Genomic DNA, 18,058 nt, shown 5'->3' with positions numbered 1-18,058 from the left:
TATTCTCTTCTCATTTCTTTAGTAAAATCATAGTTTTTTTTTCTTTAAATTCAACATTTTAAATTATTACTTTAAAATTAATTTACTAAGAAAAAAAGTTTACATTTTGATATTCTTATTCATGTTAATTTATGAATGATCAACTCTCGGGTTTTCTATTTCAAAATATATAATGCATTTTAAATAATTAATTGAATTTATAGTTTTGATAAGATTAATATTGAGCCTATAATCTAATTAAATAATTATACTATAAATAAGAATATAATGTAATAGGAACTCTACTTTCTTTTTTAGTCTTAATCTTAGAGATTTCTTTTCGATTCTCTCTAATTTTTTTATCTAATTCTCTATTCTTTGATAAAAATTCTTATCAAGTTCGCACATATTATTTTTGAGCCATTTCCAATAACGTATGAATAAAGAAAAGAAATAATTTGAAATTTCGCATAAAGTTAGAATGACTCGTTTGAAAAAAATTCATTTTAAAAATTAGACTTGAATCATACTTGTAATGTTATCGTTATCAATTGATTACATTATTGATTAGATTAAAAAAGCAATAAATAAGAATGAAGTTGGAAATTAAATTCAAACCAAGTTTATAAATGGTTGGAGATTTATCTAATTCAAATTTTTATAGCCACTATTAAACAAAATAAGCTAATGTGGTCAATTTTGCTGTGGAGGGTTTCTATTAGTCTATATTCTTTCGAAGATAATCATTTCTAAAAATAAAATGATACATGCATGCATATAGATTAAAATTTATATGGTGAAAGAAATTTTTTACACGTCTAATTCATATATGATAATATATTACTCTGTAAGGGTGTAATCGGTTCGGTTTGGTTTGGTTTTAGACCGAAAACTAACTGAACCAACCTAATCGGTCTTATAATAATACTATCCATTCGATTGGCTATTGTTTGGTCAACCGAACCGAATCGAACTGAACCGAACCAACAACAGTTTGGTTCGATCAATTTTTTTGATTTTTTGCACCAAATGATCAGAATTTAAATTATCATAAAATAAAGTTTAAAACCTTCAATAAACTAGAATAACAAGAGTATATCACATCCAAATTAAATATAAATTCAACTTAATTAAACATAAAACAAAGACAACTAAAAATGTCTAGCAAAACAACAAAAATAAACACACTTTAAACCGAAACAGTCATTTTATAACAAATAAAAACCAAACAGCCACCATGCTTAATCTGAATCCACACCAGACTCATCATCATCTTCTCCGGTTGGTGCAATTTCTACAAAAATAAAACAAAAAAATCAATATAGATTATAAACATAATATAGATTATAAATTATAAACATAAACCATAAAAAGAACTATAAATTTCTTTTTTGCATACCTAATTCAAGTTTCTCAAACTCTTCAATAAGCTCCTCAAAATCAGTTGTCATTGGAGAAGCACGAAGCCAATTTTGTGTGCATATCAATGCCTCAACTGTCTTTGGAGTTAAAGAACTCCTATAGTTGTTAAGCACTCTTCCACCAGTGCTAAAAGCGGATTATGAAGCAACAGTCGAGACCGGCATTGCTAAGATATCTCTAGCTATTTGGGATAAGATAGGATACTTGCTAGAATTTACCTTCCACCAATTCAATATGTCAAAAGTATTTTGATCATGAGACTTCTCTAAACCATCCATCAAATACAAATCCACCTCATTCTTGTTGACGATCTCATGAAAATGCACCTCCTTGAAAAAATCACCAGCCATGTCGCCATCAGGTACTCCCACATCTGATGCACCTTCCATTGTTGCTGAAGTAAAAGATCTACCCCCATTATTTGCATTCACATAGCATTCAAACATCTTGGAGAAGGTCTCTTTCACTTTTGCACCCAAAAAATCAGCATCATCCTTATCATATAGCTTTTCAAAGATAAAGTTCACAAACTTCAACTTGTATCTAGAATCAAGAACCACAACAATAAAAATCATCATATTGATATTTTTTATGTTACCCCAATACTTGTCATACTTAAGCTTCATCCTCTCAGCCATACTCCCAAGTAATGGATCTCGACTACCACAAGAAGCCTTGAATACTCGCAAGATCTTACAAAACTCATGAAAATATTGAGAAGTCACAAGCAAACTACCAGACACACTCTTTGTAACATCATGAAAATTTTTCAAGAATTCCATAAAGTGTTTTGCATTGTCCCAATCAATATTCCTCGGAATCCCACCTTGCATTAGAGCATATTCTGTATCTCTCTCCCCTAGCCTCTTGAATGCCTTTTGAAACTTCAAACCACTTTCAAGCATGGTGTATGTAGAGTTCCATCTAGTGGGAACATCAAGTTGAACAGTACACTTGTCTTGTATCCTAGCTTCCTTAATGAAATTTTTGAACCTATTCATGCAACTAGGGGAAGCACGCACATATCTAATAGCATTTCTTATCTTGCTAATAGATTCATGCATCTCTTTCAATCCATCATTAACAACAAGATTAAGAATATGTGCACAACACCTATCATGCAAATGCTTTCCTTTCAAAGGATGTAAATTCCAATCCTCCATTCTAGTTCTTAGATAAGATATTGCAGTATTATTAGAACTAGCATTATCAACAGTAATTGTGAACACTCTAGAAATTCCCCACCCCAAAAGACATCTCTCAATTTTGCACAGAAGTCCAACAATCAGAAGTTAAACAAACAGATTGATTTGGTTGTTTGAACACAGTTTTCAACCTATTCTTCTCACTAATATAAAGATTCCAACAATCCTTAGCAACAGTAATCCTTCCCGGAAGTGAAAATCTAGGTTGCACAATACTCATATAGAATCTGAATCCCTCCCCCTCAACAAACTTGAATGGTAGCTCATCAACAATTATTATCCTAGCAAGGGCTTTTCTACACATATCAGCATCAAAAGTAACGGCAATAAATACTCATTCACCCTCTTTTTTTTGTTGGAAGGTAAGGATTGTTTGACTAGGGTCACCCGAGTCCCTAGGAAATTTTTTACATTGATTCAACAAATGATAACGCATATTAGTTGTACCATTTCTATGAGAGTCACATGCATATGATGCACCACACCAATTACATTTAGCCCTAGGATGTGATGACTTAGACTTAGGATCCTTTGTAAAGTGTTCCTAAGTCCAAGATCTAGGTCTAGAAGGTTTTCTGTTACCTTCATTGGGATCATCCTTGCCATCCTCTTCATCAGTTTCCACAGTGCTTGGAGCTGGATTTGTAGGAGTTGCTCCCGGAGTTGCACCCACATTAGTTGAATCAACCTTCCTCTTCTTTGATCTTGGATGGGGCGGGGGTTTGGTAAGCACGCCGCTGTCTGTAAGACCCGGTTAATTAACGGCTAATTAACCCATTGAGAATTTATTCTAGAAAGCCAAAAATGTTATTTTTATGGCTAAATGTGATAGAGGAGATTGAGACGAGAATTTCGGTACCAATTTTATAGAAATCGGACCAAGATTGGACCAAACGGGCCAAACCGGGCCAACCGGACCCAAAGTGGGCCCTTGGCCCAACTAAACTAAACCAAAACCCTAGTTTTCAGGACTCTCTCTCCTTACAACACACTCAAACACGCTGAAATGGTGGAGAGGAAGGGAAGAACACTCTCTCAAGTTCTATCTCTCACTTGATCTTCAAACCACCATAACTTTTGATCTAGAGCTCCGATTGCCGCTCCGTTTGCAGTCACGCGTTCACCGCGGAGAGCTCTACAAAACCCATACAATTAATCTTGAGGTAAGCTACGTTTTACTGTTCGAAATTCCAGCCCTTGATTTCGAGTTTCATGAGCAAAAATGTTGAGATTTTGGGTTCTTTGATGTTATAGGACCCAACTCTCTTGAAGGAGAAGGTTAATCTTGTCTCCTTGGACCTTGGGTGTGGTAAGATTCTCAATCCTAGTGTAATTTGTTGTTCTATGAGGTTTGGACATTGAGATGTTGTGTATGGGTATGATGATTGTGGCTTAGGTTGTGTATATGTGAATATTGGAGCTTGATTGGTGATTTTGGAAAGCTTGGAAGAGGGTTTTGTGTGACAAAATCTGTTCTTGGAGGTGTTGAGACCTTGAGAGCTTGAGGAAAAGTGGTTTGGAAGTGCTCCGGTTGAGCTTGGGAAATCGGCTAAGGTATGGTTTCGGTTTCCCGTATCTAATATGTAATGTGGTAGGAAATACTTAGGCTAGAGGCCCTAAGATAGGCATTGAATTGTTGGTGTTGTTGAATTGTTGAGATATATGATGTGTTCATATATGTGATTATGAATATTGATGCCTTGATTGTGTGATATATAAGAAATGCATGTTGTGATATATGCTTGATGGATGATTAAGGTTGAATTGGTGGGTGGTACCATGTTGATGGTGAGTATGATGTTGATTATGTATAGTGATTGTTAATTGGAAATGGTATTGTTGGAAATTGGGATATGGAAGGATGTATGACATGATATTGTGTTTGTCCTTTAGCCATTTGATAGAGAAGTGTTAAAATGGTTGGATGTGGTTTTGGGAATTTTGGTAAAATGTCAATGTGTGAGTTGAGGATGGCTTGTTGTTGATTTTGGTACATTTTGAATGATTTCAAAGAGAAGGGTTGAAATTGGCATGTTTTGATTGATTTTGAAAAGAGTTGAAAGTGGCTTGTTTTGAAAATAGCACTTTGTGGTTTTGAATGAAAATATGGTTTTTGGGCATACTTTGACGGGACATAACTTGGACTACGGATCTCTGATTTGTGCCAAATCTGTTTAGAAATGAAATTAGATCCGGGATGTCCATGCCGTTCGAAGAACGGGTGAAAAATGATTTAAAATGAGAGAGTTATGACCGTCGGAAGATTGGGGTTGAATCTGTGAATTCTGCAGTTTTTAACTTAGAAAATTTTTAGCAGAATGACCCCCCGTGCGTAGGCGCACTTGGCGCGTACGCGCCGTTCTTTCAGGAAGCGCCATCCACGCGTGCGCGTGATGTGCGCGGGCGCGCCGAATGTGCTGCACCCAATGCCCAGCCATTTTCCCGAGAGTTGTGCCAAAGTTGTGCCAGTTTTGTGCCTGGGGCGCAAGAGTACCCACGCGTACGCGTGGCTGACGCGTGTGCGCCGTTTGGCTAATTTTCAATCCACGCGTTCGCGCGTATGATGCTTGCGCGTCGATGAGTTTTAAGGCCATCCACGCGTGCGCGTGGAGTGCGCGTACGCATGGCCCTGTTTTCATCCCAAAGTTGATTTTTGAGTTTTAAAAGCCAAATTTCATACTTCTAAGCCTCCGATCTCACCACTTATATCTTAAATCATTATGATATGCCTAGCATGAGGAAAAAGGGCTAGTGAATGTGGTAACTTGCAAGTGAAGCAAGGGGAAAAATGCATGATCATTGAGGATCAAAGATGAAAATGTGAGATGCGGAGAATGGCGGTGGAAGTGCTTGTTATGCCATGGGCCGAAGGGCCATAATTGTTAATGAATTGGCTGGTTATGGATTTAACCGTGAGCCGGATGGCTAGATTATTGCCGTGTTACGGCAGAGCCATGTTTATGGCCAAGTATAAATGCATATATGCTGTTGATTGAATTGTGAATGTTTGCACTTCCACCATTGGAGATGAGGGTTTCCCTGGGTAGTAGCAATGGCTAGCCACCATGTGCTCCAGGTTGAGACTCGAAGCTCTGTTAACCCAATGTCGTAAGTGTGGCCGGGCACTGTGAAAGGCCCGGATGAGCTCGCCCCCATAAATATTCACCAGTGATGGTGATGGATAAATATTCACCAGTGATGGTGATGGATATGGATCATGATTATGATCAAGTTTATGATGAGTATAACTCGAGTTGGGGATGCACGACAGAGGGACAGTCCAATGGTTAGCTACCAGGACTTGTCGGGTTGGCTCTATAACCGACAGATGATATCATCAGCCACTAGGGACAGGCATGCATCATAAGCATACTACATGAATTGTTTGAGATTGCCTATTTGACTGCATATTACTTGCTAATTGCCTAAATGCCTTATCTGTTCCTATTTGTAAATCTCTTGTCTGATATAACTGTGTTTGCTATATTATACTCCTGCTAGTGGTTGGGAGGTCTGAAGGAATTGGAAAGGGAAGTATTAGTTAGACTGAAGGATCTTTAGTCAGTTGCCACTTACGGTTTAGCTTGTTTATAAGCTTTGATATTATCTGGAGGAAGTTCTAGGATTGCCTTCGGCTTTCCTCTATTATTATGTATTATATATGTGGAAGCTGTTACCGTGCTGGGGACCTCTAGTTCTCACCCATGCGGATTTTGTGGTTTTCAGATGCAGGACGTGAGGTTTCTCGCTGAAGCATGCTGGAGACTTCTGGATTAGCGAAGATCCTTTGTTCTCGGGACTCTGTTTTGGTTTATATATCTTGTTTAGATACTTTTATCTCCATTAAATAATACAAACTGTGATGACTCCTTCTGGAGGGGATTTTGGAGAATAGGTTTTATGTATTTGTGTCCCTTTGGGTTTCCTTTGGGGTTTCCTTATTTTATTATATGTATATATTATTATGCTCGGACCGGTTATCTTCGCAGCCGGATTTTGAGTCTTGATATTCCCATTTTTGACACTCCTTATATATATGATCTTGCGTTAGCTTATCCTTTGCTCGTTACGTTATCGATCGGAGTGTTGCGCGTTTGAGTTACGGTTTTTTGTTTACCCCTTTTTCTGCAAAGGCTCCTAGTTATAATCAATCATTCATACTACTATACATACTAGATTTTTGTTTTAGAGGTCGTAATACCTTGCCATCTCTGAATTATGACTTAAGCATAAGACTCTGTATGGTAGGGTGTTACATTATGGTATCAGAGCAGTTCGTTCCTGTAGAGCCTGAGGAATGGACTGACTATGCTTCTGTGCATTCTCTGTATGTGTGTCATGTGCTGTTAGTATATCTACTTGATATAGTTGGCATAAACGTTCATGAGCATGCATTTGGGACTTTGAAGCACTAAACTTCCGATATTGAGACTGATCAACTTAATATCGATTGTTTGGTGTGTATAGGAACCAGATGGCGCCTCGTGGACGCGGTAGAGGCCGTGGGAGAGGACATACGAATGCTCATGCGCCAGAGACTAACCCTAATGATCCGGTGAACTTTATGACTGCGTTGGAGAACATGGATGCTGCTATGCAAGCCACTGCTGAGGCTCTTGGTCAACAGATGAACAACCATGGTAATGACGGAGGTGGAGTTCAGGGCCCGATGACACTGGCGAACTTTTTGAAGGTTAATCCACCTAAGTTCAAGGGAACCACTAGTCCGACTGAAGCCGATACATGGTTTCAAGCTATGGAACGAGCACTGCAAGCGCAGGTGGTACCTGAAGGGCAGCGTGTGGAGTTCGCTACCTATTTGCTCATTGGCGAAGCGTCGCATTGGTGGCAAGGAATCCGACGCCTCCTGTAGCAGGGTGATGATTATATCACCTGGGACATCTTCCAAGAGGAATTCTATAAGAAGTACTTTCCGACTTCTGCTAGGACGGCCAAGGAGCTTGAATTGTTGCAGCTGAAGCAGGGTACTATGTCTGTATCTGAGTATACTGACAAGTTTGAGGAGCTGTTCAGATTCTCTCGTATGTGTCAAGGGACTCCGGTGGAATATGAGGAATGGAAGTGTGTTAAGTACGAAGGAGGACTCCGGAGTGATATTTTCAGTTCAGTGGGACCAATGGAGATTAGAACTTTCTCCGAGTTGGTGAACAAGTGTAGGGTTGCTGAAGAGTGTGTGAAGAGGGCAGCCGCTGAGAAAGGAAGTCACAAAGGATCGTTTCCACAGAACCGAGGCAAGAGCTTTGCACCTAGAGGTCCGTCTTTCAAGAGGGGAGGTTCTTTTAGGAGGCCCAACAACAACTACTCCCAAGGGAAAAGGTTTGGGAAGCAGCCTCAGAATGATCAAGCTTGTACTAGGTGTGGGAGTCACCATCCGGGAGTACCATGCAAGGCCGGATGGGGTTTGTGCTACAATTGTGGAAAGGCGGGGCATAAAGCCGCAAGTTGTCCAGAGAAGCAAAAGCAAGGTGCTGGGAGAGCACAACAGACTAGTCGGGTGTTCACCACCTCAGCTGTGGGTGCAGAAGGATCCGAGACACTCATTCGAGGTAACTGTGAAATGGTTGGTCAAACTTTAAATGCTTTATTTGATTCGGGAGCATCGCATTCATTCATTGCATTTGAGAAAGCCCATGAGTTAGGATTGAAGATCGTAACCTTAGGTTATGACTTAAAAGTGTATAATGCTACCCATGAGGCCATGGTAACTAGGATAGGATGCCCAAAAGTTTCGTTTAGGTTCAAGCAGCGTGATTTTGTCCATAATTTAATCTGCTTACCGATGATCGGTCTTGATCTTATCTTGGGATTGGACTGGTTATCTGAGAACCATGTCCTGCTTGATTGTTCTACAAAGTCGGTGTACTTTATACCGGAGGATACAGAAGGGCCGGTCGTGGTGAATAATTATTACTTGAATTCGATGATGGTGAACTGTTCTGGAATCGAATGTCAGGGTATCCTGTTGTTAACCGCTGGTGTTTCGGGTGATGATCAAAAGTTGGATCAGATTCCGGTAGTGTGTGAGTTTCCGGAAGTGTTTCCAGATGATATTGAGGAATTTCCACCTAACCGAGAGGTCGAGTTTGCTATTGAGTTGGTGCCTGGGACGGGACCAATCTTAAGTGCTCCTTATAGGATGTCACCGTTAGAGATGGCCGAGCTAAAGTCTCAGTTAGAGGAATTGTTGGGTAAGAACTTTATCCGACCAAGTGTTTCCCCGTGGGGTGCTCCAGTGTTACTGGTAAAGAAAAAAGATGGAAGTATGCGGCTCTGTGTGGATTACAGGCAGCTGAACAAGGTCACCATAAAGAATAAGTACTCATTGCCGAGGATTGATGATCTCATGGATCAGTTACAAGGAGCTGGGGTTTTCTCTAAGATCGATTTGCGATCCGGTTATCACCAGATAAGGGTGAGGGGTGAGGATATCCCTAAGACCGCTTTTAGGACTCGTTATGGTCATTACGAGTATACTGTAATGTCTTTTGGGTTGACGAACGCTCCTGCAGTGTTTATGGATTACATGAATAGAGTATTCCGTCCGTTTCTGGATAAATTCGTTGTTGTCTTCATTGACGATATACTGATTTACTCCAAGACTGAAGAAGAGCATGCAGAACACTTGCGGACCGTGTTGCAGATTCTAAAGGAGAAGAAACTCTATGCGAAATTGTCTAAGTGTGAGTTTTGGAAGGATGAGGTGAAATTTTTGGGTCACGTGGTGAGTAAGAAGGGAATAGCCGTAGATCCAACTAAGGTAGAAGCTGTGATGGATTGGAAGCAACCAACCACAGTAACCGAGATAAGGAGTTTTCTGGGTTTAGCTGGCTATTACCGAAGGTTCATCAAAGGCTTTTCGCAATTAGCTTTACCGTTGACAAAGTTAACTCGCAAAGACACTCCGTTTGTTTGGAATCCTGAGTGCGAGGAGAGCTTTCAGGCATTGAAGAAAAAGTTGACCACTGCACCTGTGTTAGTGTTACCTGAGCCGAACGAACGATTTGAAGTGTACTGTGATGCCTCACTAAAGGGTTTAGGATGCGTGCTGATGCAGCATCATAATGTGGTGGCGTATGCCTCACGACAGTTAAGACCTCACGAAGTTAGTTACCCTACGCACGATTTGGAACTCGCTGCGGTTGTGTTTGCCTTGAAGGTGTGGAGACATTATCTCTATGGGGTTAAGTTCCAAGTCTTCTCTGATCACAAGAGCTTGAAATATCTCTTTGATCAGAAAGAGCTTAATATGAGGCAAAGGAGGTGGATGGAATTATTGAAGGACTACGACTTTGAGTTGAATTACCATCCGGGAAAGGCGAATGTAGTAGTGGATGCGTTAAGTCGGAAGTCGTTATATGCGGCTTGGATGATGCTTCAAGAGGAGAAGTTGCTCAAGGGATTCGAGAGTCTAAAAATTGGTGTTCGAGAAGTATCTGGAACCTTGTGTTTGAGCCGATTAGAAATCTCAAGTGACTTTAAGTCCGAACTCCTAAAGGCTCATGAAAACGATGAAGCGTTATGGAAGGTGTTACCGGCTATCGAGCAAGGAAAACAGTGGAGAATGTCGGAAGAAAAAGACGGGTTATGGAGATTCAAGGGTAGGATCATTGTGCCGGATGTTGGCACTTTGAGGCAAGATATCTTAAAGGAGGCACACAAAAGCGGATTCTCCATTCACCCGGGAAGTACTAAGATGTACCATGACTTAAAGGCGATGTTTTGGTGGCCGGGTATGAAGAATGATGTGGCGGAATATGTTTCAAAGTGCTTAACTTGTCAAAAGGTAAAGATTGAACATCAAAGACCTTCCGGGATGTTGCAACCTTTAGAGGTTCCACAATGGAAGTGGGAAAGTATTGCAATGGACTTTGTGTCGGGATTGCCAAGGACTAGGACTGGTTTTGATGCTATCTGGGTGATTGTGGACCGACTGACGAAGTCAGCTCACTTTTTGCCCATTCGGATGACTTACACCCTTGAGGAGCTAGCACGGTTATACATAAAGGAGATTGTGAGACTTCATGGTGTACCTGCTACTATAATCTCTGATAGAGATCCTCGTTTCACTTCGAGGTTCTGGGGTGCATTTCAGAAAGCTTTTGGAACCCGATTAAGCTTGAGTACAGCTTACCATCCTCAAACAGATGGTCAATCCGAGAGGACGATCCAAACACTAGAGGATATGTTGAGAGCTTGTGTTTTGGACCAACCGGCGAGTTGGGATCGGTATATGCCGTTAGTGGAGTTTGCATACAATAATAGTTACCATGCGAGCATTAGAATGGCTCCGTATGAGGCGTTGTATGGGAGGAAATGTCAATCTCCGCTATGTTGGTATGAAGCTGGAGAGAAAGGCTTGTTGGGGCCGGAGATGATAGCTGAGACCACTGAACAAGTGAAGAAAATCCGAGATAGGATGCTTACGGCGCAGAGTCGCCAAAAGAGTTACGCCGATCAGAGGCGGAAGCCCTTGGAATTTGAGGAAGGAGATCATGTTTTCCTTAAGGTTACTCCGACCACAGGAATAGGTAAAGCGATTAAAGCGAAGAAGTTGAATCCTCGATACATTGGTCCATTTCAGATCCTGGAGAGGATTGGACCGGTGGCATATCGGATGGCTCTACCACCTCATCTTTCGAACCTGCACGACGTGTTTCACGTGTCGCAGCTTCGGAAGTACACCCCTGATGCTAGCCATGTGTTAGAACCCGAATCGGTTCAGTTAAGGGAAGATTTGACGCTTCCAGTGGCTCCAGTCAGAATTGACGATACTAGTATCAAACGGTTGTGTGGAAAGGAGGTTTCATTAGTCAAAGTGGCTTGGAGTCGAGGCGGTGTTGAGGAACACACTTGGGAACTTGAGTCGGAGATGCGAACGGATTATCCGCACTTATTCTCAGGTAATTGCATTTGAATTTTGTGAGCAAAATTCCCAATTAGGTGGGTAGAATGTAAGACCCGGTTAATTAACGGCTAATTAACCCATTGAGAATTTATTCTAGAAAGCCAAAAATGTTATTTTTATGGCTAAATGTGATAGAGGAGATTGAGACGAGAATTTCGGTACCAATTTTATAGAAATCGGACCAAGACTGGACCAAACGGGCCAAACCGGGCCAACCGGACCCAAAGTGGGCCCTTGGCCCAACTAAACTAAACTAAAACCCTAGTTTTCAGCACTCTCTCTCCTTACAACACACTCAAACACGCTGAAATGGTGGAGAGGAAGGGAAGAACACTCTCTCAAGTTCTATCTCTCACTTGATCTTCAAACCACCATAACTTTTGATCTAGAGCTCCGATTGCCGCTCCGTTTGCGGTCACGCGTTCACCGCGGAGAGCTCTACAAAACCCATACAATTAATCTTGAGGTAAGCTACATTTTACTGTTCGAAATTCCAGCCCTTGATTTCGAGTTTCATGAGCAAAAATGTTGAGATTTTGGGTTCTTTGATGTTATAGGACCCAACTCTCTTGAAGGAGAAGGTTAATCTTGTCTCCTTGGACCTTGGGTGTGGTAAGATTCTCAATCCTAGTGTAATTTGTTGTTCTATGAGGTTTGGGCATTGAGATGTTGTGTATGGGTATGATGATTGTGGCTTAGGTTGTGTATATGTGAATATTGGAGCTTGATTGGTGATTTTGAAAAGCTTGGAAGAGGGTTTTGTGTGACAAAATCTGTTCTTGGAGGTGTTGAGACCTTGAGAGCTTGAGGAAAAGTGGTTTGGAAGTGCTCCGGTTGAGCTTGGGAAATCGGCTAAGGTATGGTTTCGGTTTCCCGTATCTAATATGTAATGTGGTAGGAAATACTTAGGCTAGAGGCCCTAAGATAGGCATTGAATTGTTGGTGTTGTTGAATTGTTGAGATATATGATGTGTTCATATATGTGATTATGAATATTGATGCCTTGATTGTGTGATATATAAGAAATGCATGTTGTGATATATGCTTGATGGATGATTAAGGTTGAATTGGTGGGTGGTACCATGTTGATGGTGAGTATGATGTTGATTATGTATAGTGATTGTTAATTGGAAATGGTATTGTTGGAAATTGGGATATGGAAGGATGTATGACATGATATTGTGTTTGTCCTTTAGCCATTTGATAGAGAAGTGTTAAAATGGTTGGATGTGGTTTTGGAAATTTTGGTAAAATGTCAATGTGTGAGTTGAGGATGGCTTGTTGTTGATTTTGGTACATTTTGAATGATTTCAAAGAGAAGGGTTGAAATTGGCATGTTTTGATTGATTTTGAAAAGAGTTGAAAGTGGCTTGTTTTGAAAATAGCACTTTGTGGTTTTGAATGAAAATATGGTTTTTGGGCATACTTTGACGGGACATAACTTGGACTACGGATCTCTGATTTGTGCCAAATCTATTTAGAAATGAAATTAGATCCGGGATGTCCATGCCGTTCGAAGAACGGGTGAAAAATGATTTAAAATGAGAGAGTTATGACCGTCGGAAGATTGGGGTTGAATCTGTGAATTCTGCAGTTTTTAACTTAGAAAATTTTTAGCAGAATGACCCCCCGTGCGTAGGCGCACTTGGCGCGTACGCGCCGTTCTTTCAGGAAGCGCCATCCACGCGTGCGCGTGATGTGCGCGGGCGTGCCGAATGTGCTGCACCCAATGCCCAGCCATTTTCCCGAGAGTTGTGCCAAAGTTGTGCCAGTTTTGTGCCTGGGGCGCAAGAGTACCCACGCGTACGCGTGGCTGACGCGTGTGCGCCGTTTGGCTAATTTTCAATCCACGCGTTCGCGCGTATGACGCTTGCGCGTCGATGAGTTTTAAGGCCATCCACGCGTGCGCGTAGAGTGCGCGTACGCGTGGCCCTGTTTTCATCCCAAAGTTGATTTTTGAGTTTTAAAAGCCAAATTTCATACTTCTAAGCCTCCGATCTCACCACTTATATCTTAAATCATTATGATATGCCTAGCATGAGGAAAAAGGGCTAGTGAATGTGGTAACTTGCGAGTGAAGCAAGGGGAAAAATGAATGATCATTGAGGATCAAAGATGAAAATGTGAGATGCGGAGAATGGCGGTGGAAGTGCTTGTTATGCCATGGGCCGAAGGGCCATAATTGTTAATGAATTGGCTGGTTATGGATTTAACCATGAGCCGGATGGCTAGATTATTGCCGTGTTACGGCGGAGCCATGTTTATGGCCAAGTATAAATGCATATATGCTGTTGATTGAATTGTGAATGTTTGCACTTCCACCATTGGAGATGAGGGTTTCCCTGGGTAGTAGCAATGGCTAGCCACCATGTGCTCCAGGTTGAGACTCGAAGCTCTGTTAACCCAATGTCGTAAGTGTGGCCGGGCACTGTGAAAGGCCCGGATGAGCTCGCCTCCATAAATATTCACCAGTGATGGTGATGGATAAATATTCACCAGTGATGGTGATGGATATGGATCATGATTATGATCAAGTTTATGATGAGTATAACTCGAGTTGGGGATGCACGACAGAGAGATAGTCCAATGGTTAGCTACCAGGACTTGTCGGGTTGGCTCTATAACCGACAGATGATATCATCAGCCACTAGGGACAGGCATGCATCATAAGCATACTAAATGAATTGTTTGAGATTGCCTATTTGACTGCATATTACTTGCTAATTGCCTAAATGCCTTATCTGTTCCTATTTGTAAATCTCTTGTCTGATATAACTGTGTTTGCTATATTATACTCCTGCTAGTGGTTGGGAGGTCTGAAGGAATTGGAAAGGGAAGTATTAGTTAGACTGAAGGATCTTTAGTCAGTTGCCACTTACGGTTTAGCTTGTTTATAAGCTTTGATATTATCTGGAGGAAGTTCTAAGATTGCCTTCGGCTTTCCTCTATTATTATGTATTATATATGTGGAAGCTGTTACCGTGCTGGGGACCTCTGGTTCTCACCCATGCGGATTTTGTGGTTTTCAGATGCAGGACGTGAGGTTTCTCGCTGAAGCATGCTGGAGACTTCTGGATTAGCGAAGATCCTTTGTTCTCGGGACTCTGTTTTGGTTTATATATCTTGTTTAGATACTTTTATCTCCATTAAATAATACAAACTGTGATGACTCCTTCTGGAGGGGATTTTGGAGAATAGGTTTTATGTATTTGTGTCCCTTTGGGTTTCCTTTGGGGTTTCCTTATTTTATTATATGTATATATTATTATGCTCGGACCGATTATCTTCGCAGCCGGATTTTGAGTCTTGATATTCCCATTTTTGACACTCCTTATATATATGATCTTGCGTTAGCTTATCCTTTGCTCGTTACGTTATCGATCGGAGTGTTGCGCGTTTGAGTTACGGTTTTTTGTTTACCCCTTTTTCTGCAAAGGCTCCTAGTTATAATCAATCATTCATACTACTATACATACTAGATTTTTGTTTTAGAGGTCGTAATACCTTGCCATCTCTGAATTATGACTTAAGCATAAGACTCTGTATGGTAGGGTGTTACACTGTCCGTTGAAGAACGTACCACGGACTCAACATTTTCACCCCCAACTTCAGGCGTCGGTTCATTGGGCTGTTCATTACTTGTTGGCTGCATATATATAAACATAATAATGAAAAATTAGCATTTTAACTCATCAACAGCACCAAAAATATTGTTTCCAGCAACAAATTTAGCATTCAAACTTGTGAAAATATATTAATTATGTGCAGCCATATATATGCACTTATGCAGCCATGTTGATCTCATAATTGGACCCTCCTGCACTAATCTGCATTATTGCCTTTGTGCTACTTGCCTAAATTATTGCATGAAGAAATTGTAATGTACTATCAAATGTAAACCCATGTGCCATGTACCTATTTCTAAGCTTCATTGTGAAAGAACCATGGTTCTAAACTCTTTATTTACTCTCTAGATTAAGTACTCTTTATTTTCTAAATTAAGTACTCTTTATTTAATCTTTCTGTGTTAGCGTTATCAAACCTGCATCAAAGTAATTATTGGTCTTTTGGTCTAGAAAAGACTAAGGAGTACTACTATTCATGTTCATTTTTACCTCTAAACTTGATTTATTAAGTATGGGATACTGCATGACATAATGCAGATATAAGGACATGACAATGTTTAACTACAATATCCCAAATCCATAACTTAAAGAAAAAAGAACACCAAAAATTAAATTACGAAGATACTTAGACAGAAAAAGGTATCCAAATCCCTCAGCTTCATAGACAGAAAAAGGTACTCAAGAATATCTAATAACTTGCAATAAATTTTGAAAAAAACCAAAGATCAGGGAGACAAAACCAATCCTAAAGATTAATCAAAGAGAAAATTCAATTAGGATTCAAGTGGCTAGGCAGTGACTAAAGTAGGTAAAATATCTCTGTAAGCACCAAATTTTATTATTTTGGTTATATGACTTAATATTCGGAATTGGAATCTTAATTGATATGATATAAAGAAGTAAAAATTAAAAAATTAAATCATGTGGATTTATAATTAAAATTGTGATAAGAAGTATATATATACAAAGAGCTTCTTCAATTCAACGAACAGCAACAGCAACAAACTTTCAATCAGCCCACCAACAAGAACATCTAATAAGTAATAACTTCCAACAATTTGTGAAAAAATCGAGTTACCAACGTCAGAAGACGACATTGTGAGTTGCAGGAGAAGGCTCGGTGACGAGGACTGCTGGACGGCGAGAGGACTGCTGTTCGACGACGGAGAAGAACGGCTCAGATGGATCTCGACGACGGCGAGACGATGGCGTGAAGACAGCTCTCTGCAACACCCGTGATGGAGATCGACGACGTCCTTCACGGCGACTCGACGATGGCGCTCTCAGCTCTCTGGCTCTCTGGCTCTCTCAAGCTCTCATTCTCTCAGGGTCTCAGGCAATCAGGCATAGAGGAGAAAGATGGAGGTTGTGATTTATAGGGTTGTGACTTGGGTTGTGGCTGCGCTGAGTGAGTAGGGATTGGGAGGTTAGATGTTTGCATATTAGGTTAAAGGGAAAATGTGTAAAAACAAGGTTTCTGAACTAATATTTCGGTTCGGTTTGGTTCGGTTTAATTTTTACTGAGCCAACCGAAAACCGAACCGAACTGATCAGTTTAATTCAAAAAAAAAACCGGTTTTTTCAGTTTTCCATTCGGTTGTTGTAAATTTTGGTTCGGTTTTGCGATAACTTTTGGTCCGGTTCGATAACTTACACCCCTACTACTCTGTACAAATCCCCATACATAGCTAGGGGAGCAAAAAGTTAAGAACAAGTGGAAAATTTCTGCATGTAGACATCAACATTTAAGTTCCGATTCACCTGTCACCGGTCTTGTATGTGCAAAATGGATTTACTTTTCATCTTGCGTATTTCGCAAGTCATGATTGATGGAGTCATTTTGGGTCAGGCTGATGTTCCAACCTATTCACTTTATCACATTTTCTGACAAACTGTTCAAGGGTTCTTTGCTTTGAAGGGTTATATGCTCAGTAGAAGTATGCTATGCAGGGCTACTCAATGGCTGATTATTCAACACAGCTAAGGTGTTCTCATGGCCATTTAACATCTAATTTTTCAATAACAAATTCAGAATGGTTTCTCAAAAACGTTGAAGTAACCATCAAATACTACTTTAGTATAAACCTTAACAAAATAGAATCAAGATGATACTATGATGAAGAAGAAGAAGAGATGTGATGAAGAAGAAGAAAAAGAAGAAGAGAAGGGCATTTTGGTTCGAAGGACGATTTTAAAATTATGTTGGACTTTAGGGACTATTTTGTATGTTAAAAAAGGTTGGGGACGAAAAAATTTTTTTGTCTATACCTTAGGGATCAAAATCGTACTTAACCCTTAAAATAATGACGATAACAAATGCCTTCTAATGTTGAATTTTTATTTTATAATAAAATTCTAATTTACAGTAATCTTGATGGCAATGCCAAAGAAATTATTGTATAGTTCGTTTTTGGTATTTTATTGTGTATGATATGGTAGGTGAAAATAGAAAATAAATATGAAATGTATGTTATGTATGTTTTGTTGCTGTTTTTTATTTTTACTACTCCTATTAGAACTCTCTCCTCCTTTATTAGGGTCAAGAATTTACTGTAATAACTATACAAAATAGCAAACTATATAAAAATAAAACCACATGTGAAAAAAATAGGATTGAAATTGAGATTTCTTACCACAAACAATGTTAAATATAAATTTAATAGAAAACCAACCATTAGTAACCATGAATTTTACGAACGCTAATAAAAGTACCCATCAAACAAGAAAACTAATGTTGTACCTATGAAAAATGGGTTCCAGATGACAAAAGTACTCAAAGTCTAATTTTTGTTGACTTTTTAACAAAATTTTCAAATTAACCCAATCCTTTTCTCTTTCCCAAACTTCAACAACAGCAGTGCTACAAAAAATTCCATCCATCAATAGCTACAGTTTTAGCA

General features: G+C 39.9%; 1 protein-coding gene across 1 annotated transcript; it reads right to left on the bottom strand.

Moving 5' to 3' along the window:
* Positions 1-1,538: 1,538 nt before the first annotated feature.
* On the bottom strand, positions 1,539-2,564 carry LOC148579075 (zinc finger BED domain-containing protein RICESLEEPER 1-like). Its single transcript, XM_088488408.1, has one exon. The coding sequence runs from the start codon at positions 2,562-2,564 to the stop codon at positions 1,539-1,541; it is 1,026 nt and encodes a 341-aa protein (XP_088344534.1).
* Positions 2,565-18,058: the final 15,494 nt, after the last annotated feature.

The sequence above is a fragment of the Arachis ipaensis genome, chromosome B10, assembly GCF_059453495.1.
Source record: "Arachis ipaensis isolate K30076 ecotype BB chromosome B10, ASM5945349v1, whole genome shotgun sequence".
In the NCBI taxonomy this organism is placed as follows: Eukaryota; Viridiplantae; Streptophyta; class Magnoliopsida; order Fabales; family Fabaceae; genus Arachis; species Arachis ipaensis.
This window is presented reverse-complemented; position numbering and strand designations above follow the sequence as displayed.